Source organism: Protopterus annectens, chromosome 13.part0 (assembly GCF_019279795.1).
Source record: "Protopterus annectens isolate FY-2018-M chromosome 13.part0, PAN1.0, whole genome shotgun sequence".
NCBI lineage: Eukaryota > Metazoa > Chordata > Ceratodontiformes > Protopteridae > Protopterus > Protopterus annectens.
Window position 1 is genome coordinate 567,001,594 of NC_056747.1, and position 22,712 is coordinate 567,024,305.

At 45.5% G+C, this 22,712-nt stretch overlaps 1 protein-coding gene across 1 annotated transcript in view; it reads left to right on the top strand.

The window, feature by feature from the left end:
- Positions 1–22,712, top strand: part of CCT6A (chaperonin containing TCP1 subunit 6A) — a 1,157,445-nt gene that overhangs the window by 915,912 nt on the left and 218,821 nt on the right. The window contains exons 9-10 of the mRNA XM_044054211.1: positions 10,454–10,550; positions 10,738–10,885. Of these exons, the coding sequence (XP_043910146.1) occupies positions 10,454–10,550; positions 10,738–10,885 (245 nt within the window). The remainder of the gene's footprint in view (positions 1–10,453; positions 10,551–10,737; positions 10,886–22,712) is intronic.

Here is a 22,712-nt window from a genome sequence, read left to right on the forward strand (position 1 = left end):
CAACGGGGCTCTAGTCGGTCTCCCCTGTTTCTCCAGAGGGAAAGAATCCTTATTCAGGAGTATTGCTAGTTCTATAAAGAATAGCCCCTGGAGGCCAGTCCTAGACTTCTCATCTAAATATCTTCTTAAAAGTTCCTCCTGCAGAATGCTAATTGTACCAACACTTTTTCCTCTGCTGCTCCCACATGGATTCATGGCCTTTCTAGACATAAAAAATGTCTCCACATCCCCGTTTACCCCAGGTACAGGAAGGTTTTACGTTTTTCTGTGGGTACATGGCATTTTCAACTGTCTGCCTTGCCTTTTGGCACCTCTACAGCCCCAAGGGTTTTCACAAAATGTTTGACTTCAGTGATTGCTCACTGCAGGCGCCTAGGTATCCAGATGTTCCCATACCTTGATGACCTGCTCTTACAGGCCGCAAATCCTCAGGTTCTTCAACAGAACCTACAGACTACTGTTATCCTCCTGGGAAATCTGAGGTTTGAAAACTTCAGGAAAATCAACCATCACCTCATCTCAAGACTGCACTTTCTGGGCTGCCAAATCCAAAGACCATAATTAAGGTGTCTCCACCACCCCAAAAGGCAGAGGACCTTCAGCCCTTCTTTCGATCTCTCCTCCCATTAAACCACATCACGGCCAAGGAATTCCTCAGAATACTTGGATGTTCGTGTTACCCTGCTGCAGTCATCACACTTGGGTTATCCTGCCGTCAGGCGGTCCCGCAGTCTGCCTGAGTTCCAAAGTCTTGATCCGGCACAGATGGATTAGACTTTGATTGGGTTGTGGCCTTGAGCAAATCTGGTGTCTGAGGAATGTGTTCCCTATCACAGAAAAGAGAACACATCAGCGTAAGGGAGATGAAATCGTTGGTCCTAGCCTTACAAACCTTCCATTCCTTCCTTTGCCCTGCTGCATTAAAACTTTTCACTGACGACATGACTGTACTCTGGTATGTGAACAAGCAAGGGGGAACCAGATCCTACCCTCTCTGCAGGCTGGCTGTCATAGTGTGAGAATACCTGGCTCAACACATGACAATACAGGCCGTACACATTCTTCCAACAAGAACCTTGTGGCAGACTCTCTGAGCACGTCCTGGACCTAATCCCATGAATGGATGCTTCACAGGGATGTGTTCCTGGACATAGTCCACTAATGGGGTACTTCACACACAGACTTATTTGCCTCCCCAATGAACAGACAACTTCCAAAATTCTGTGCCAGAGTCTGAAGTCCTCTGGCTTGGAAAATGGATGCCCCTTCCTCCTTGTGGAAGGGGATATTCCTATATGCATTCCCTCTCCTTGTAATACCAAAAGTTTTTCTCAAATCAGGTAGGATCAACCAAAAATCTTGCTTGTGACACCCTTTTGGCCAAGACAGCATTGGTTCCCCCTTCTCCTGCAATTAGCCAAGGGCCATCACCACAAGTTACCCTTGTCACACACAACAGAGGATCCCTTGTATATCCACACTTGTCAACACTACAGCTGACACTGTGGGTGATTACAATTCCAATTACCTTCAGACACCTTCTTCTCCGAGGACATGTTCAGGGTTTTGCAGGAGGCCAGAAAACCCAACACTAGAAAGTCTTAACTTTCCAAATGGAAAAGATTTTCACTATGGTGCGTCTCTCAGAACCAAGACCCACTGGCAGTGGGAATACCACTGGTTCTGGAATATTTGTGTGTTTGTGTGAACTGCTCTCAACTGGCCTGGCTTATTCGTCAGTTAAAGCTTGTCAGCTATTTCTGCTTTTATCACCTCCTCTGGCATCCAGGCTTGAGGTAAAATAATTTCTAAAAGGTGTCCTCCACATTAGGCCTCCCAGGAAATTTATTCCTCCTCCTTGGGACTTTCATTTTATTCTAGAGAAGTTGACATTGCCAACATTTGAATTCACAACTTCTGTCTCCCTCAGACATTGCTCATAGAAGGCTGTCTTGCTATTAGCCCTGACTTCAGCTAGAAAGGTTTAGGAACTCCAAGCCCTGATGTCTGCCCACCCCCCCCTTCGGTCAGTCTTAAGGCAGGTTGTCATTGAAAACTAACCCTTCCTTATGCCCATGGTGTTTAGTGAGCTATCCTTTAATCAGTTTATTCTACTAGCAGCTTTCTTCCCCTCTCCACAAAGTCAGTCAGAGGATTCTGCACTGACTTAATGTTCACAGACAACTGAAATTACCTGGACAAGACAAAAACCCTCAATCTGATCCATCTTTTTAATATTCACTCCAGGGCTCTGGGTCTTCCTGCATCTAAGCACTCTCATTTTGCTACACTCGCCATGGAAAAGATCTTGCTGCACCCGTGAAAGCCCATTCTGCCAGAGCTGTGGCTTCAGCAAAGGCATTCTTCAAAGGATTGGATAATAGTGCCATCCTGGAAGCAGCCATGTGGTCTACTGTTCATTCATTTACTGAATGTTACAAGCTGGATGCTATCTCCAGAGCTAGAACCAGTTTTGTCAAAGACATTTTACATTGCTTCATAGAGTTCTACTTCCTCCCTTCCCTCTTGAGCTCTGGTATTCTACCTCAAGTAAAGAATATTACAGCAAGTGAATACAAGGACATGGAAAAGTTGTGTAAAATCTTAATGTAACCATAGATGTTCTCTTCACTGCTGCAGTATTGTATCCCTCCCGCTTTCTCCACTGGTATCTCAACTTTCCTGGATGTATTGACCACTCGTATCCTTGTTCTTGCTTCCTCCTGGGGCATTCGGTTCTGAGGATGGCACATGCCTCCGTTCAACTGCAGCCGACATACCACCTACCGTATAGTGGCAAAAGACTTTTGTATACTACCTGATGTCTGGTGCCTTCTCACAGGTATATCCCACAAGTAAAGAATACTGCAGCAGTGAAGATGAGGGGCATCTATGGTTATAGTAAGATTTTACACTTTTCTGTCTTGCCATGTTAGTCTTTTGTACAAAACTGCATTTGCGAGGGTTATCCATTCTTCTGGCTTGAACTACCAGATTATTCAGATAAGTACCCTGTCAGGGATCTTTCAACATAAAAAATACGGTTAAGATAAGGATGTTAATGTTTAAAAAAGATAATTGCCTTTTGTGTGGGGAATCAAATCCCTTACAAAGGCTTCCACTCTTGTTCTGTTGGATCTCAGCACCACATGCCTGACTGCCCATTTTTGTGTTAGATTTAACAACAAAACAATGAAAAGTAGAGCTAAATCCCTCCCAACAGTATTTATAATATGGAAAGTCTAAGCTTTTGTGCACTGGCGCCTGCCAGTCCTCGCCTGGAGACCACCAGTTCTGGTGAGGTGTCTTTGCAGTCCCCTAGTTTGGTACCTGTTAGGCCAGAACCTGTAGTGAGTTTGTCCCCGTCTTCAAATGCCGACACAAGACCAAGAACTGAGGTCAAAGCTGCTAAGCAGGCCACAGGGTTCTGGTGACCAAGGGTTCATGGTTGATTATTAGGTTAATGGCACAAAAGCCTTTATAAGCCTAGCCAGTAATGCCCAGTATATGACAGTATTGTATCTTAATTCCCTAGATATGGGATGAGGTTGTATCAGGGTAGTGGGTCTTTGGATGTTGGAGCCCTGAGTCATTTTACAGGCTTTCTGTCCATAAGGGACATGGGCAGTACCCTGGGAGTGAATTTACAGTTCACCATCCATTTATCATTTTTAAAGAACGTGAAGCATGGGCTTTGTTTTATGAAGATAGAAACTTTATTCCATAGATGAAGTGGCCTTTGGGGATACAAATCTCTCTCCAGCTAGTTGTTTTAGTCACAAATAAGGTTCAGGTCCATGGAACACAACTCTCAATTTTTCTTGCGAATCTGTAACATTTTTATCAAGGCTGGATCAGAGAATGCCTTGTAGGTCAGGCAGAAGTCCCCTCTCAATAAACAGTAGGAGACTTGAGAAAAGGGATAAAGCCTTTAGTTGGTCCGCATAAGGCATGTTTTACATTATCTGTTTTTTTAGCGAGAAACCTCTGGGGCAGCTCCATTTGGTGCAAGTGCCTGGTTAGGTACATGCAGAAGGGAACATACTCTGATGTCCTTCAAGGATGCATCTGCAGTCCTAACATATGGGTTGTCCTGCCTCAGGCAGCCCTTCGGTCGGCCGGATTCCAAAGTCTGGGTCTGGCCTCGGCTGATGTCGCACTTCACCTGACGTCATAGCTGCTGTGGTATAAAGGCATTAGCCGACGCCATTTTCCTCAGTCATTCTTGCCGCGCGGTGCCCGAAGCAGAAGCTGTTCGCAAGTGCCTGTCGGTCAGATCCAGAGATTTCTACTACCGAAGACTTCTAAAAAGCTAAGTACCCCGTTGGGGACTCTTTCTTGCCTCAGCGATGTCAGACAAAGTAAAGAATTGTTTAACTTGTGGGAAACAAATACCTCATAAGGATTTCCACTCTTACTGCCTTCCTTGTTTAGGCCCGGACCACGACGTATCAGCTTGTTTAGCCTGTGCTTCTTTCAACCGACGGACGCTTAGACGTCGGTCGGAGTTTGCAGAGGAGTTTTTTGGTCCCGCTTTTGCTTACAAAATGCCGTCGGAGACTCCGACAGCACAATTAGCTAAAAAGCGCAAGGAAAAGGACCGACACTCGCGGTTTCGGCTGAAACCACGGTTAGGCCAACCGCGAGTGTCTCGGTTTCGGCTGAAACAGAGTCCTCGGTTCTTCCTTCGGCCGAAAACAGGCCTCCGGTAGCCGAGGCTTCACAAAGCATGGTTGAATCGGCTACAGAAATTGCGCCTACAGAAGCAAGCACCCAGGATTTGTCAGATACTATTCCTTTAGACATATCTACCCCTGCACGTGGGGCTACTAGACCTCCTGCATCTATGTCTATCAAGGCTTTTGCCAGGGCTAAAGCAGCTAAATCTTCTAAGGCCTTACCTGCTAAAATTCCCTCACACAGGCCTACCTCTAGTTCTCAAATGCTCAGCCTGGCTGAGGATCTCATTTCTCTGATCAGGGGATCCCAACCTCACCCAGACAGGGCCTCTCAACCCCCTCCAGAGAAGAGGCCTAGGACTGAACCCCCGGAACCTGTTTCCACAGACTATTCCTTGGATGACTCTGATATCTCAGACCCTCAGGAAGGCCCATATTCTCCTTATAAGGATTCTGATGCAGAAGACTCCATTCCTTCTGCCTCTCCTCCTGAAGAATTTTCTTTTGGGGAAACCTTACATGCTATGAGGGAACACTTTCAATGGCAGGGCCAGGATTTTTCAGATTCAAGGAAAAGGCTAAGGACCTTCTTACACTTACCACAGCATAGACCTTTAGCCATTCCTCCAGTACTAACAGTTGTTGATGATGCATACAATGATGCCTGTACTGCCCCTGATTCTCTTCCTCCGGCCCCTGCCAAGCCTGACAGATATTACAGGGTCCCGGACACACACTACCATTTGTATAAGGCTCCTGTGGCAGATCCTGAAACCATTTCACAGGGCCCTAAAGCTGTGGCAGCTGCCTCTGCCAAAAATCCTCTCCCTCTGAAAGGGAATCTAGAGCATTAGAGAGATGGGGTAAAAGGTTTATACTTCTGCTACTCTTTCGCCAGGGCCTTAAACTGTCAATTTCACATGATTCAGTACCAGGAATTTTTGTTAGACCAGCTAAATAAAAAACTGTCCTCTCCTGAACCTATAGACCGCAAGCCCCTTCAGGATTTGGTACATAACTCTCAGCAGGTCAGTAACCATTTCTTAAAATGTGGCTATGATGCACTGGAGGCTTCCTTTAGATCAGCTATGACTGGAACAGTGATTCGAAGGCATGCCTGGTTAAAAGAACAATCCTTACCAGACCATGTTAAGTCAAAACTCCTAGATGCTCCTATGGAGAAACAAAGTTTGTTTGGCTCCCCTGCACAGGAAGTTCTAAAGAAGGTGGAGGAAAAAGCAAAATCTGTCCAAACAGTCAAGGATTTCTTACAGGTCCAACCTCCGAGGTTTAGCAGAAATTGGTCTTCGAAGAATTGGTCCTTTCCAGACACCTCCAGAGCACAGAGAGGCAGAAGTAGACGCCCAAGAGGCAGAGGTCAATCCAGGGGTGCCTACAGGGGACGTCAGTGGCAACCTACCAACCAGAAAAGTACTGCCACAGATTCAGCTACAACCACTTCCACTGGACAGACACAATGACTTGGCTCTGATTCCACCTACCAGGGAACAACTGGAAGCACCCTTGGGCGGAAAACTAGCTTTATTTTCCCACAACTGGCATTACATTACAGGAGACAAATGGACTTTACAAACAATAGACAAAAGGCTACAGGTTTCACTTCCACACTCTACCAAAAAAGAGAGGAATGCCAAACCTACCACCAAGCCAAAAAACAGACGCTCTAAGACAAATCAACAACTTACTAAGGATGAGAGCTATAGAAAAGGTACCGCCTATGGAACAAGGCCAAGGATTTTACTCCAGGCTTTTCCTTGTACCAAGAAAAGAAAATCAATGGAGGCCTATTCTCGACTTGTCCGCTCTGAACACATACCTCATTGTTCCAAAATTCAAAATGCTGACCCTCCAGCAACTTCTTCCCATGCTGGGCAAGGAGTCTTGGCTGGTGACTCTAGATCTCAAGGAGGCATACCTGCACGTCCCTATACGACAAGATTGCAGAAGACACCTCAGATTTCTTGCAGGATCAGAGCATTATCAATTCTCAGCATTGCCCTTTGGCTTATCTACTGCGCCCAGAGTATTCATGAAATGCCTGGCATCAGTAATTGCTCATTGCAGGCTTCAGGGAATTCAAATTTACCCATACCTGGACGACTGCCTAATACAAGCGGACAACAAGGCAAAATTAACAAAAGATTTGGAAAAGGTCATACAACTGTTGCAAGCCTTGGGATACACAGTCAACATGCAAAAATCAAGACTAGTACCATCCCAAAGGATAACATTCTTGGGTGCAGAACTGGATACATCAACTCAGATGGCTTTTCTCACAGAAGAAAAACAAAAGCAACTACCAGTATATTTCATGACATTAACAACACAAACTCAGCTTACTGCAAGGAAAGTCCTGCAAGCCCTGGGTTACATGGCATCCTGCATAATATTGATTCCGCATGCCAGGCTGCATATGAGAAAGTTGCAATGGTACCTAAGGAATGTATGGTCTCAACACAAGCACAGTCTAGAAGCCCAGATTCCAATAATTCCATGCCTGAAGCAAGAATTCCAGTGGTGGGCTCAGGCCTGTCAGTTGAACAGAGGACTGCCTTTCCACAAACCTCATCCAATCCAGACCATCACCACGGACGCCTCAGACCTAGGCTGGGGGGCACACATGGTGGACAAGTGCATACAAGGCCTATGGACCCAAGACCAGCTGAATCTACACATAAATCTAAAGGAGATGCTGGCAGTGAAATATGCAATCCAGGCATTCCGACCATTCCTTCAACAAGGTCACCTGCTGATAAGGACGGACAATACCACAGTCATGTGGTACATCAACAAACAGGGAGGTACACACTCATATCCTCTATGCCGGATGGCAATGGACCTGTGGAATGTGGCCCTGAATTTCAACATTCAACTTCAGGCCAGATTTGTACCAGGAAAAGAAAATTCACTAGCAGACACCTTAAGCAGAACTACCACAGATGCTCACGAATGGATGCTGCATCCAGATATCTTCAAAACCATAACAAAGAAATGGGGACTACCAGAGATAGACCTGTTCGCCTCCCCACACAACTACCAATTGAAGAAATTCTGCACAAGAGCATACCACCCACTTGCTTGGAGGGTGGACTCCCTTTCCTTCAGCTGGAAAAACCTGACAGCATATGCATTCCCACCTCTTCCTTTGATGTACAAAGTCCTACTGAAGATCAAAGAGGATCAGCCAAGGGTAATCCTGATAGCTCCAGACTGGCCGAGGCAACATTGGTACCCGCTACTGAGAAGCATGTCTCGGACACACGCATGGCCTCTACCTCTGTGTCCCTTACTTCTAACACAGAACAACTACAAGATCCTACATCCAAACTTGAAAACACTGCAGCTAGCTTTTTGGAATATTGCATAAAACAAAATAACCCAGATTTATCTCAGAGGGTAAAGGACATTATCCTGGAGGCTCGCAGACCCTCCACAAGGAGAACTTATTCAGCCAAATGGAAAAGATACCTCATTTGGAGTGCAGCAAAGGGAGAAAATGTCTCATTGGCAAACATAGCACACATCCTGGAATACTTAGCAGAACTGTTCCACAATGGCCTGTCCTACTCCTCCATTAAGATTCATGCATCAGCAATCTCAGCAGAATACAACATGGATCCTCCTGTCTTCTCTCATCCTCTACTCAGACAGTTCTTGAGAGGAATCAAGAACGTAAAGCCTCCAAGGAAACCACCTTTACCTACATGGGATCTCAACTTTGTACTGGAAAAGTTAACACTTCCCTCTTTTGAACCAGCAGCAACAGCAGATTTACAGTTCTTGTCTTGGAAAACTGCTTTCCTGCTAGCAATCACTTCAGCAAGAAGGGTATCTGAATTACAGGCATTAATGGCAGTACAGCCCTTCCTTATCTTCCATCAGGATAGAGTGTCTCTGAGAACCAACCCTACCTTTATGCAAAAGTGGTCTCCAGAGTATCATTGAACCAAGCGATTCATTTACCTACATTCTTCCCCAACCCACAGAACAGGGGGGAAAGACTGCTACATACCTTGGATGTGCACAGGCAATTACGCTACTATCTGGACAGAACTAAGACCAACAGAAAAACTGACCAACTTCTAGTAGCATATGCAACAGGAATGCAAGGAAAAGCAATTTCTAAACAGACAATCTCAAAATGGATAGGAAATTGCATACGATTTTGCTACTCTTTTCATGGAAAGACAACTCCTGAAAATATCAGACCTCATTCCACAAGAGCTACAGCCACCACTACAGCTTTCCTATGAGGAGTGGCTACCAAAGACATTTTAGAAGCTGCTACTTGGAGCTCCGTGCATACATTTGCCAAGCATTATAACCTTCCTTTATACTCCAGATCCCGAGCAGGTTTTGCAACTGCTGTGTTGCAAGGGATCTTGACTACACCATCTTTATCTTAGTGCCTCCTCCCCCAGTTTGGCTATGGTATTCTACCCATATGTTAGGACTGCAGATGCATCCTTGAAGGACATAGTACGGTTTTGTACCTACCATAAATGTAGATGTCCGATAGGTATGCATCTGCAGTCAGGATTACCCACCCTCCTTCCCCTCTGTGGTATTCCTAGGGTACCTACCCCTCTTTTAGCTAGCTGGGGGAAATTATTATGGTGTATTTGTTTTTGTATATGTGTGTGTGTGTGTGTGTGTATATATATATATATATATATATATATATATATATATATATATATATATATATATATATATATATATAAATAAATAATTTTTGCTCTCTACTGTTTGGAATTATTTGCATTTATCCAAATTTAGCCTTCCTAGAGGGCACCTGGCATCTGGGGCAAGAAACACTGAGGAAAATGGCGTTGGCTGATGCCTTTATACCACAGCAGCTATGAAGTCAGGTGAAGTGCGACATCAGCCGAGGCCAGACCCAGACTTTGGAATCCGGCCGACCGAAGGGCTGCCTGAGTCAGGACAAACCCATATGTTAGAACTGCAGATGCATACCTATCGGACATCTACATTTATGGTAGGTACAAAACTGTACTTTATGGGCCTGGTGTTGGCACATTTCTTTTTTGTTCCGTAACAAAAGCAACTGACGATGGCATAGATTCCTCTCCTCTTTCTGCCTGTAATTTGCTGTATAAAAGAGACTGCGGAGAATCAGTGGATGTTCAGAGCTGTAGAATTTGAACTCTGTGGGTGAAAATTGGTCTGTGGCTGAAGTCCCTTTCATAATGAATGCTGCTTTATCAGTGATCCAAACTTTTAGATTCTTATTACTGTGCAACTGCTAATATATTGCCACATTGATCTGATTTACAGGGAATATATATAACCATCCTACCTCACAGTAGGGTTATTGTTTTGCTATGTTTTTTTTTTTTTTTTTTTTTACTTTCGGCTTTTCCCGGTTAGGGGTCGCCACAGCGGAACTCCAGTACACTAATGATTGCCAGTCGATTTTTATGGTGCCGAGGTGCCAGCCCGACTCCCAACCTTCAACGAAGGCACGCCCATTCACGCATGTCTTTCGAACGTGGGGAGGACATGCAGACTCCACACAGAAGACGCTCCAGCCGAGAATTGAATGGGAGAACCTCTTGCTGTGAGGCGACAATGCTACCGCTGCACCACTGCGGCTTTGATTTAAATGCCAGGTCAGTCTGTTTAAAAAAAAAAAAAAAAAAAAATTATATAAAATGCATTGTGCAGGGTTATGAAACACACAATCCAGTTCTAAGTAATGATAGCTTACAGTATTTTCTTTCTTTTTTCAGATTGACCCTTGCCTGTGGTGGCATTGCTATGAACTCTGTAGATGATCTCACACCAGAGTGTTTGGGACACGCAGGACTTGTTTATGAGCACACGCTGGTATGTTTTCAAGAAGTGCTAAATTTTATAAATGTGACTTTATGATGCATGTCTCGCAGTTTGCTCCAGGTTGGAGTTGACTTTTGAAGTCCTGGATGGTTATATTAAATGCACTTTTCCATCTTATTGACCTGACTACCTTCTTGCATGGGATTTGGTGGAACTTTTCTCTTTTTTCTCCTCTTAGGGTGAAGAGAAGTTCACTTTCATTGAGGAATGTGATAACCCACGTTCAGTCACACTGCTTATCAAGGGGCCAAATAAACATACAATTACACAGATCAAAGATGCTGTGAGAGACGGACTGCGTGCGGTCAAAAATGCTATAGAAGATGGTAAGCCTAAGATGGACCATTTGAATTGCACTTGATTTAGAAAGCTGTCGCATTTAGGTAGTACTTTGCACTTGCTTTACATTTAGTTATCCTGTAAGCCAGTAAATTGTCAAGATGAGTATAACTCTATGCCTAGGTAGACATTTCAATGTTTATTGTGAATATCCTGGTGACGAAATCATAAATTACAGAAAACCCGTTTTCAGAGAGTGAAAGCATTTTCTTAATTGATGTCACAGTATTTCTTGCATAAGGGATCTCCTGCAAAGAATAGCTCAACATCCAGTCAGTATACTAAAGCCTTTAGTGTTTACATACTTTGTTCATCACACACACACTCCCCACACAAGGTGTAGGGCATAAAGGTGATGTACGGATGAGCATACTTAGAACTTTTGCTGCCAGTCCGAATGCCATCTTTGAACATTGGATGTTCTTCGTGTTTCACTGTTGCAGCCCTCATTCAGCCCGAATGCCATCATTGAACATTGGATGTTTTTAGTGTTTCACTGTTGCAGCCCTCTGTCAGCCTGAATACCAGAGGCTTAGTATTTCTGAGTCAGCTCCCGTCGCTCCAGGACTGATGTCAGGTCGTCAGTGGTATCAAAACAGGCAGCCGACACCATTACATCAGTCATTCTTGCTGAGGAGCCCGAAGCAGCAGCAGTTCGCACGAGTGCCAGTCGGCTGCTACCCGAGTTTTCGGTTCCGAAATTGAAGTTGAAATCTTCTAAAGCTAAGTACCCCTTGAGGATCCTTTTTTCTGGCTCTAACCGATGTCAGAAAAAGTTAACAATTGTCTCGCCTGTGGAAAGCAGATACCACACCAAGATTTCCATTCTTACTGCGTCACCTGTTTAGGCCTAGATCATGATGTCCCTTGCTGCCAGTGCCTTGTTCAACGCTTGAACTATATGTCATCAGGCCCTTATTGTAGCTAAATAGGTTCATAGGTTGTTACTAGGCTATCTGCCCTGGGGCCTATACAAGTCTAGCCATAGCAGTTCCCTGGCTATTTCTTCCCAAAGTATTTACTTCCTGGACCCCTGTCTAGCAGGGCGACTGACATGATTCCCGGGGTGAATTCCTATCTCCCATCCACTCATCAGGGTTCATTTTGAAGAGGGCCAAAGAGGCACTCTGCTTGACATGTATGGGCAGTCTATTTCAGAGTCTGGGGGGAGTCTCTGGGTCAGGAACCTATACCTCCAGCATGTTTGGTTCATTGTGATGACAAGGTTTAGATCCCTGGAGCGTGTCTCTCTGAGGGATTGGGATTTCTTTAAGTGTAGCATGTCCAACAGCTCTGGGTTTGACATGGCCTAGTATGTTAAGCAGAGATCGCCTCGGAGTAGACGATATGCGACAGAGTATAGCTGGAGTTTTTTTTAGGCAGTCCGCATAGGGCATCTGCTTTACACCTGTGATTCTTTTATAATTTTACTCTCAATCTCCGTATTCTGAAATTGCTTCGGTATGCCATCCGACTCCCGAAAAAATGTAAGGATAGACAGACTGCACAGGTCCAAAACTGCTGACGCTTCCGTTAAGCTAGTCGCCAGTTCGCTGGTACTCAGTAAGGCGCTTACTCCCTGATTGTTGCATCGATGGATTCGTAGACCGCTACCGAGACCCATTCAGTGTCTGGTATGCCGCGAGACTCTTCTTTGACTACGGAACCTGTGGATGTTTCTACCTTGTATGGGTCCGGAGCTGATGTGCAGGCCCCGGCTTCTGAGGAAGTTCTTTGCACTACCAATATTCGACACAAACCAACTTCTTCCACGTCTTTAGTTCTCTCTCAAACTACCGAGTTTCTAAGGCCCAGAGTACAAGCTTACACCTAAAAGCTCACGCGCTTGTTTCCTTGCCACAGTCAGATGCTTAAAATGGTGAAGACCTTATCATGCTGATTTAGTGGAAGCCAGCCTTCCCCTGCTAAAAGAAAGACTTGTCCCCAGCACCTTTATCTGACCAAGAGTCCGACTCTGTGGATGTTCTTCGTGTTTCACTATTGCAGTCATCACATTTGGGTTATCTGCTTGCAGTAGCTCTGTTGGCCTGATTAACAAAGTTTTGGGTCCCGCGTCGGTTGCTGTCCCTTCCGTGATGTCAGGGGTATAAAACATGCAGCCGATGCCATTACATCGGTCTTTATTGCCGTGCAGTGCCCGATGCAGAAGCAGTTTGCAAGTGCCGGTCGTCCGACTCCTGAAATTTTCTTTAGAGTTTCAGAACCAAAGTTTTCAACTAAAAGCGAAGTACCCCGTTGGGGAAACTTTTTCTTGCTCTAAACCGATGTCAGTAAAAGTAAATAATTGCATTACGTGTGGAAAGCAAGTACCTCATAAAGATTTTAATTCGTACTGTATTCCTTGCCCTAGGCCCTGACCACGACGTACCTCGCTGTCTGTTTTGCGCCTTATTTAAACCACAAACTATCCGTTGTCGGTATATTTTTGCTTCTAAATATTTTGGTGCTCTGTTCAATTATCTTGATGTGTCTTCGTTAAGCCATCTGACTACTGACATTCCAAAAAAACGCAAAGATAAAGTCAGAGACAGACCGCATAGGTCCAAAGCTGCTGACGACGCTTCTCCTTAGCCAGTCGCCAGTTTGCCCGGTACTCGGTGAGGTGCTTTCGCAGCCCCGGATACCCGCTACTTCAGATTCGCACACCTCTACTGAGACCCATTTGGAGTCCGGTATGCCGTGAGATGCTTTAACTGTGGAACCTGCGGATGTCTCTGCCTTGGATGGGTCTGGAGTCGCTGTGCAGGCACTGGCTTCTGAGGGTGCATTCAAGCCTACTAACTTGCGTATTAAACCAACGCCATCTTCTTTTTCAAGGCCTAAAACTCGAACCATGCCTAGAAAACTGACGCCCAGACCGCATGGTCAGGCTTCTATGCCTAAAAAACAAATAATGGTTGAAGACCTTATTACTTTAATCAGGGGAAGCCAGCCTTCCCCCTCTAAGAGACTTAGGACTGAGTTTGCTTATGATACTTCTGACCAGGATTCTAATTTTCTGTTCCCTCTGATGACCAGGATTTACCCTTCTCTACCTATGAGGATTCTGATGCTGAGGACTCTGTTCCCTCGGCTTCCTCCCCAGAGGATTTCTCTTTTGGTGAAACCTTGCATACTCTCAGGGAGCATTTTTGTTGGGAATGTCAGGATTTCTCTGATTCTAATAAGAGGCTTAGGGATTTCTTACTCCTGCCCCAGCACAGGCCTTTAGCCATACTCCCTGTACTAGACATTGTTGATGCCTTTTCGGAATCTAGCTTGGCCCCTGACTCTTTACCTCCTGCTCCCAGAAAACCTGATAGATATTACAGGGTCCAAAATCCTACTGCGGTTCCTGAGACCCTTTCACAGGGACCTAAGGGCATTAAAGCTACTACTGCCAAAAATCCTAACCCCTCTGATAAAGACTTCAGGGCGATGGATAGATTGGGTAAGAAGGTTACACTTCAGCAACTTTGGCCATTAGGGCCTTAAACTGCCAGTGTCATGTGTTAAAATATCAGCAGCATATTATTGGATTGCTTAAACAGAAAATTATTTTGATTCCTGATTTGTGCTGAAGATAAGGATTTACAGGATTTACTGCATTCAGCTGAAAAAGTTGGAAAACATACTTTGCAATGTGGTTTTGATTCACTAGAGGCATCTTGCAGGGCTGCTGTAACTGGGTCTGTACTTAGAAGGCATACTTGGCTTAAGGAGTAATCCTTGCCAGATCATGTTAAAGCAAAATTACTGGATGCTCCCTAAAACCAGGACCGCCTGTTTGGCAACAAGGCAGAGGTTCTTAAAAAGATGGAGGAAAAAGCTAAATGTATGCAAACCATTAAAGATTTTTTTTACAAGTACAACCTCCAAGGTTTAGTAGGCATTGACCTGCCAAGAATTGGTCTTTTCCTGCCTCTTCAGATCTTCAGTCCAAACCCAGATGCAGCAGAGCCCCCAGGCTTCAGTCCCAGGGTACGCACAGGACTAAGCAGTGGGGGCCTTCACTTCCAAATCTGGGAGTAATAAAACTCCCCTTTATGGTAAACTGTCTCAATGACTTTTTTTAAAACTTCCAAGCACTTCTCCAACTGACTGCCCCTTTGGGAGGAAAGATTGTTCTTCATGCAAAGAACTGGGAACTCATTACCCAGGACAAATGGGTTTTAAATATAGTGTCCCAGGGATACAGATTTCACTTCCACGCATTAACACCACCAAGCGGGTGGTCAGATCTATCCCCAAACCAGTGGGCAGAGGCCGAAAAGCAAGTACTTTTCTCCCTCAAGCATGGGGGCTATTCATTTGGTACCAGAAGAGGAAAAGGGACAGTTTCTACTAGAGACTTTTCCTGGTACCCAGAAAGGACGATTCATGGCGTTCTATCCTGGACCTGTCTACTCTAAACACCTTGTTGGTGATTCCAAAATTCAAGATGCTGACTCTTCAGTTGCTCCCGTATGCTAGGCAAAGATGCCTGGCTGGCAACACTAGATTTAAAGGAAGCATACCTGCACATCCCAATCAGGGAATCTTGCAGAAGATACCTACGCTTCAAAGCAGGCTACATGCACTATCGGTTCTCTGCACTGCCCTTTGTGAATCCCCTGGGCGCAGTATATAAGCCAAAGTGTCTAGCTCCAGTCATTGCATTTTGCAGGCAAAGAAATATTCAAATATACCCATGCCATACCCATACCTGGACGATTGTCTAATTCAGGCAGAAAGCCAGGACATACTTTTAAATCATCTGGCCTTTGTACAAAGGGTGCTGACTTGTCTGGGGTACACCGTAAACAAAAGGAAATCACACCTGGTACCTTGTCAACAAATTATATTCCTGGGAGCAAGCTTGAATACAACTTCCCAGATGGTTTTCCTCACTCCAGAGAAACAAATTCATTTGACAACCTACTTCAAACAAGTGGCCACAAAAACCCTGCTGTCTGCAAGGCAAATACTACAAGCATTTAGGGTTCATGGCCTCCTGCATTCTTCTAATTCCATATGCAAGACTGCATATGAGGAAACTACAATGGTATCTAAACCGCCTATGGTGTCAACATTCTTAGGATCTAGAAGCAATGAATCCTGTCATACCTTGCCTACACCTAGAGTTCCTTTGGTGGGCAGAGGTCTGCCACCAAAACAAGGGACTACTATTCACACTACCCCCTGCCGACCAAACCCTAACAGACTCATCAGACTATGCATGGGGGCTCACCTGGCAGGGAATTGCATTCAGGACAAATAGAACTCAAGTCAAATGCGCCTGCATGTCAATCAAAAAGAAATGTTAGCTGTACAGAATGCTCTGACAGCCTTCAAGGATCACATTCTTCCAGGACAATTAATGGTAAAGACGGACAACACCACTGTTATGTGGTACATAGACAAGCAGTGGGTACACATTCTTACCGTCTCTGCAGACTGGCCATGGCATTGTGGAACACAGCCATGAGCTACCAAGTGCATCTACAAGCTCAATTCCTGCCAGGAAAACTAAACAGTGGCAGACGAACTAAGCAGAAACCACCTGGACCCACACAAGTGGAAACTGGAACCAAGGATTTTCAACATGTTGACAAGCAAATGGGGGAGCCCAGATAGACCAGTTTGCCTCCCCCCAAAACAGTTGGGCAAATATTGCACAAGGACTCCCCACAAGCAAGCTTGGAAAGTGGATGCTCTGTCCTTCAGCTGGAAAAACCTATCAGTTTATGCCTTTCCTCCTCTGCCTCTGTTCTCCAAAGTACTACTAAAGATCAAACAAGACAAACCAAGGAAAATTTTGATTGCACCAGACTGGCAACGCCAGCACTGGTACCCCCTCTTGCGCAGTGTCACTCTTGGCCCCATGGCACCTGCCTCAAACTCCTACCCTATTGTCTCAGCAGGAGAACCAGATTCTGCACCCTCAGCTTCGCACACTGAATCTAGCAGCCTGGCTAATTACCTAAACTCTCCTTTACCATCCCTCAATAGACCAGTGATGGATATAACTTGAGGCAAGGAGGCCTAGTACTAGAAAATCTTGTACTGAAAAGTAGAAAAGATTCTGTGCCTGGAACCAATCTCAAGGGATGAGCACAACAGTGCCCAATTTACCTCAGATTTTACAATACTTAAGCGAGAAGCTTCACAAAGGCCTGTCTTTCTCCTCCAAAATTCATGCCACAGCTATTTTATCTCATTATAACACCGAACCCTCCCCTCTTCTCTCATCCACTGCCCAAGCAGTTCTTGAGGGGCCAAAAATTTATGACCACCCAGGACAACTCCAACTCCAGCCTGGGACCTTAACTTTGTATTGGAGAAACTCACTCTTCCTCCTTTCGAGCCAGCTGCTACTGCAGATTTAAAATTCCTTTCTTGGAAAACAGCTTTTGTTTTAGCAATCACTACAGCAAGAACGGTATCTGAATTACAGGCCCTTATGGCTGTGGAGCCTTTCATCATCTTTCCTGCGGACAGGGTGTCCCTCAGGACCAATCCGTCCATGCCCAAGGTAGTATCCAGTGTGGCCCTTAATCAGTCCATTCATTTGCCAACCTTCTTTCCTTATCCACAGAACAAAGGGGAACGGATACTGCACTCCTTAGATGTGCACAGACCACTTAGATTCTGCTTGGACAGGACTAAACCTCAAAGGAAATCTGAACAACTGCTGGTGGCATTTGCTGCTGGTGCAGAGGGGAAGGCTATTTCAAAGCAAACCATTTCCAAATAGATAGGCCATTGCATTAATTTCTGCTACAAGCACCATGGAAAACCTATCCCACAGGGCTGCATCTACCTCTACAGCCTTTCTCAGAGGCGTACCTACCAGGGACATCCTAGAAACTGCTACCTGGAGTTCTGTACATACTTTCAGCAAGCATTACCATCTGCCATGTTTCTCTAAATCCAGAGCTGACTTTGCCACTGCAGTTTTTCAGGGCCTTATAGCTGGTCCTAATGCTGTCTAAATTCCTCCTCCCATCCTTATCTTTGGGAATCTACCCAGATGTGATGACTGCAACAGTGAAACGTAAAGAACATAGTACAGTTGTGTACACTTACCATAAATGTAGATGTTCGAGTGTATTCACTGTTGCAGTCCTGGTTTCCCTCCCTCCAGCCTCCTTACTTTTTTTGGCTATATCTCTACTCTCCTTTACTATGCTCAATAGCCTTTTGGTGTATTTTCTTTTTTTTTGGAGGTACATCCTTGTTTGTTTATAGATTTAATTGCTTCCCATTAGGGGGCACCTGACATCGGGGACAAGAAAAACTGATGTAATGGCGTCTGCTGCATGTTTTTATACCACTGACGACCAGACGGCACGGAAGAATGGACAGCAACTGACGCAGGACCCAAGACTTTGTCAATCAGGCCAACTGAGGGCTACTGCAAGCAGTTATCCCAAATGTGATGACTGCAACAGTGAATACTCGAACATCTACATTTATGGTAAGTGTACACAGCTGTACTTTTCTAATTATGAAGACATGCCTTTATCTGCTTATGAGGATTCAGATGCAGAGGAATCCATTCCTTCTGCCTCTCCTCTAGAGGTTTTTTTCTTTTGGTGAAACCCTACATACTTTGAGAGAGCACTTCCATTGGGAATGCCAAGATTATCCTCAGTCTAAAGAGACTCTGGGAATGTTTAGATTTATCCCAGCACAGACCCTTAGCTATACATCCTGTGCTGGATGTTGAGGATGATGTCTTTATGGAATCCTACTGCTGATCCAGAGGTCATCTCCCAAGGGCCTAAAGGAGTAAAAGCTAAGAATCATACCCCCTCCGACAGGGATTATTGAGTCTTAGACAGATGGGGTAAAAAAGTGTATACCTGTGCAACTCTTTCCATTAGAGCATTAAATTGTCAGTTCCACATGCTGAAATACCAGCAGCATACCATGGAACTCATTGAACAAAAATGATCTACCTTCCCTGATTGTGCAGAAAATAGATTTACAGGAACTTATGCATTCTGCAAGTCAAATCGGTGAGCATACTCTGCAGTGTGGGTTTGACCCCCTAGAAGCATCCTGCAGGGTAGCAGTCACAGGTTCTGTACTTAGAAGTCATGCTTGGCTTAAGGAACAGACCTTGCCAAATCATGTCAAAAAGTATTGGACACACCACTAAACAAAGACCATCTGTTTGGCACCAAAGCAGCAGAGATTTTTAAAAAATATGGAAGAAAAAGCCAAGTCTATGCAGACATTTAAAGACTTTTTGCAAGTTCAGCCTCCAAGATTCAGTAGGCATTGCTCCTCAAAACATTGGTCCTTTCCAGCCCCCTCAAGGCCACCTCAGACTAGACCTAGGGGTAACGGACCCCCCCAGATAGCAATCTCAGGGTTTGCAGAGATCTAAGCAGTGGAGTAACTCCACCTCTAAACCAGAGAGTGCTAAGCCACCCCCTTATGGAAAGAATTCCCAATGACTCAACACCTCCTCTCACCTCTCCCCATCTGCTCGTGCCCCTAGGAGGAAAACTTGCTTCCCATGCAGAAAGCTGGGCCTCCATCACCAACGATCAATGGATCCTCAGCAGTGTCCCAGGGGTACAAATTTTATTTCCACATGTTGCCAACCCCAAAGGGATTCCCAGATCTTCCTACAAATCAGTGGGCAGAGGCACAAAACCAGGTTCATTCCCTGCTCTCCGTGAGGGCAGTTCAGCCCTTTTCCTGCAGATCCAGATAGGCCAAGGGTTCTATACCAGACTTTTTCTGGTACACAGAAGAGGGCACCTGACGCCCAATCTTAGATCTATCTACTCTAAACACCTTCCTGGTGGTACCAAAATTCAAAATGCTCACACTGCAGCAGCTTCTCCCTATGGTATCCAAAGATGCCTGGGTAGCCACTCTAGACCTCAGAGGCCTATCTGTATATCCCAGTCAGAGATTCTTGCAGAACATATCTACGTTTCAGGGCAGGATCTATACATTATCAGTTCTCTGCACTTCTCTTTGGCTTATCCACTGCTCCCAGAGTTTTCACAAAATGTCTGGCTCCAGCCATTGTTTTTTGCAGACAAGGAAATATTCACCCTTACTTGGACGACTGCCTGATTCAGACAGACAGTTGGGAAAAGCTGTTACAGCATCTTACATTTGTAAAGGACCTACTAACCTCACTAGGGTACACGATCAACAAAAAGAAATCCAAATTAGTCCCCAGTCAAATAATTGTATTCCTGGGAGGAAGCCCTGGACACAGCATTTCAGATGGCATTTCTAACTCCAGAAAAGCAAGCCTGACAGGCTACTTCTCTCAACTTGCCACCAGAACCCACTTATCCACAAGGAAAATCCTGCAAGCTCTAGGGTTCATGGCCTACTGCATTCTACTAATGCCAGACTGCATATGAGGAAACTTCCATAGTACTTAAAAGCCTTTGGTGTCAACATTCTCAGTACCTGGAAACTATTATACCTATGATACCCTGTCTAAGAAAAGATTTTGGTTGGTGGGCCACAGCATGCAACCACAAGGGACTTCCATTTTCACAACCCCACGCCACCCAGACCCTAACCACAGATGCATCAGACTGTGCCTGGAATGCTCACCTGGACGGCAGGTGCATTCATGGCCACTGGAGCCCAAACCAAGTTCTTCTGCACATCAACCAAAAAGAGATGTTAGCTGTTCAGCACACTCTTGACAGCTTTTAGATCCCTACTCTCTCCAGGGCCGCTACTAATCAAAACCAATAACACCACAGTAATGTGGTACATCAACAAGCAGGGGGGGGGGCCCACACTTAGCCACTCTGCAGGCTAGCCATGACCCTTTGGAACATGGCCTCAGCCAAGCATGTTCACCTGCAAGCTCAATTCCTGACAGGAAACCGAAACTCTGACAGACAACGTGAGCAAAAATCTCCTAGACCCACACGAGTGGCAAACCATAACACCTTCAGCCTTGTGACCCAGAAATGGGGTACCCCGAAGGTGGACCTGTTTGCCTCCCCTTACAGCCACCAGCTCAGCAAAATGTTCATCGTGCATACAGCTGCAGTCATAACAGATGGGGTTCTCCTGCCGTCAGGCGGATCCTCGGTTGGCCGAATTCCAAAGTCTAGGTCCGGCATCGGTTGTCGTCGCTTCTTCCCTGACGTCCGTGCGACAGGGGTATAAAAGAACCAGCCGATGCCATTTTCTCCAGTCTTTCTTGCCGCGTGGTGCCCGAAGCAGAAGCAGTTCGCAAGTGCCGGTCGGCCAGCTCCTGAAATACGAACATTTTGCAACCGAAGTCTTCTTGAAAGCTAAGTACCCCGTTGGGGAAACTTTTCTTGCCTCAGACCGATGTCAGCCAAAGTTAATAATTGTATTTCGTGTGGGAAGCAAATGCCGCATAAGGATTTTCATTCCCTCTGTATTCCTTGTTTAGGCCCAGACCACGACGGCTTGGTCTGTCGTTTTTGTTACATTCAACAGACGCACCATTAAGCGTCGGGCGGAGTTCGCCCAGCATTATTTTGGCAAAAAATTTAACTATATTATGTCGTTGGATACTCCGACTCCAGTTTTGACTAAAAAGCGCAAAGATAAGGACCGACACACTAGGTCCGCGGCCTCTACCGACACCACGCCAAAGCCGATTACAGGTGGTCCGGTTCTCAGCGAGGCGCCTACGCAGCCACTGACTACCGATGACACTTCATTGGCGGTGTCTTCTGTGCCCGAGGTCGCATGCTCCTCGACCAACACCCCACCTACAGATACCGAAGCCACTCTTGGTGGTGAATCTCAAAATGTAGACAGGTCTGCCTCCTCTCAAGGTGTCTTCAGACCTTCCTCTTCTATTTTCCATCAAGGCTTTCACTAAGTCTAAAGCAGCCATGCATTCTAAGAGACAAGCTACACAGAGTCCATCTCCAGGCCCCATGCCTAAAAAACAGATACTTAAAATGTCTGAGGATTTAATTACTCTTATCAGGGGTTCTCAACCCCCCCCCCCCCCCCGGACAAAAGGCCCAGAGTGGAGGAAGAATCCCCCTCCTCTGATCAGGCCTCCATTATATCAGAGCACTCTGATGAACAGGAACATTCTTACTCCCCTTTTGAAGATTCTGATGCAGAGGAGTCCATTCCCTCTGTATCCCCCCCAGAGGATTACTCATTTGGGGAAACCTTGCATACCTCAAGGGAACACTTCCACTGGGAAGGCCAAGAGTACTCAGATTCCAAGAAAAGGCTTAGGGATTTTCTCGTGCTACCTCAGCACAGGCCTCTGGCTATACCTCCTGTCTTGGACATACTAGATGTGTACTCGGAGGCCTGCTTTAACCCGGATTCTTTACCTCCAGCCCCAGTCAAGCCTGACAGGTACTACCGGGTTCCTGACTCACACCAATTTCTATACAAAAGCCATGTGGCTGACCCAGAAACTATCTCACAGGGCCCCAAGGGAATTAAGGCCTCCACTGCTAAAAATCCATTACCTTCCGAGAGAGATTCCAGATCCTTAGAAAGGTGGGGAAAAAAGGTATATACCTCGGCCGCCTTAACCATGAGGGCATTAAACTGCCAGTTCCATATGCTAAAGTACCACCAGTTTCTGTTATCACAATTGAGAAGTAAAATGTCACAACCTGAACAACCAGACTTGGAGTTGCAGGATTTGATGCATAGTGCAGAACAAGTGGGTAAACATGCCTTGCAATGTGGTTTTGATGCTCTAGAGGCCTCATGTAGAGCTGCTGTTACAGGATCAGTCATACGTAGACATGCCTGGCTCAAGGAACAAACTTTACCAGATCATGTCAAAGCTAAGTTACTAGATGCCCCTCTACAAAAGGA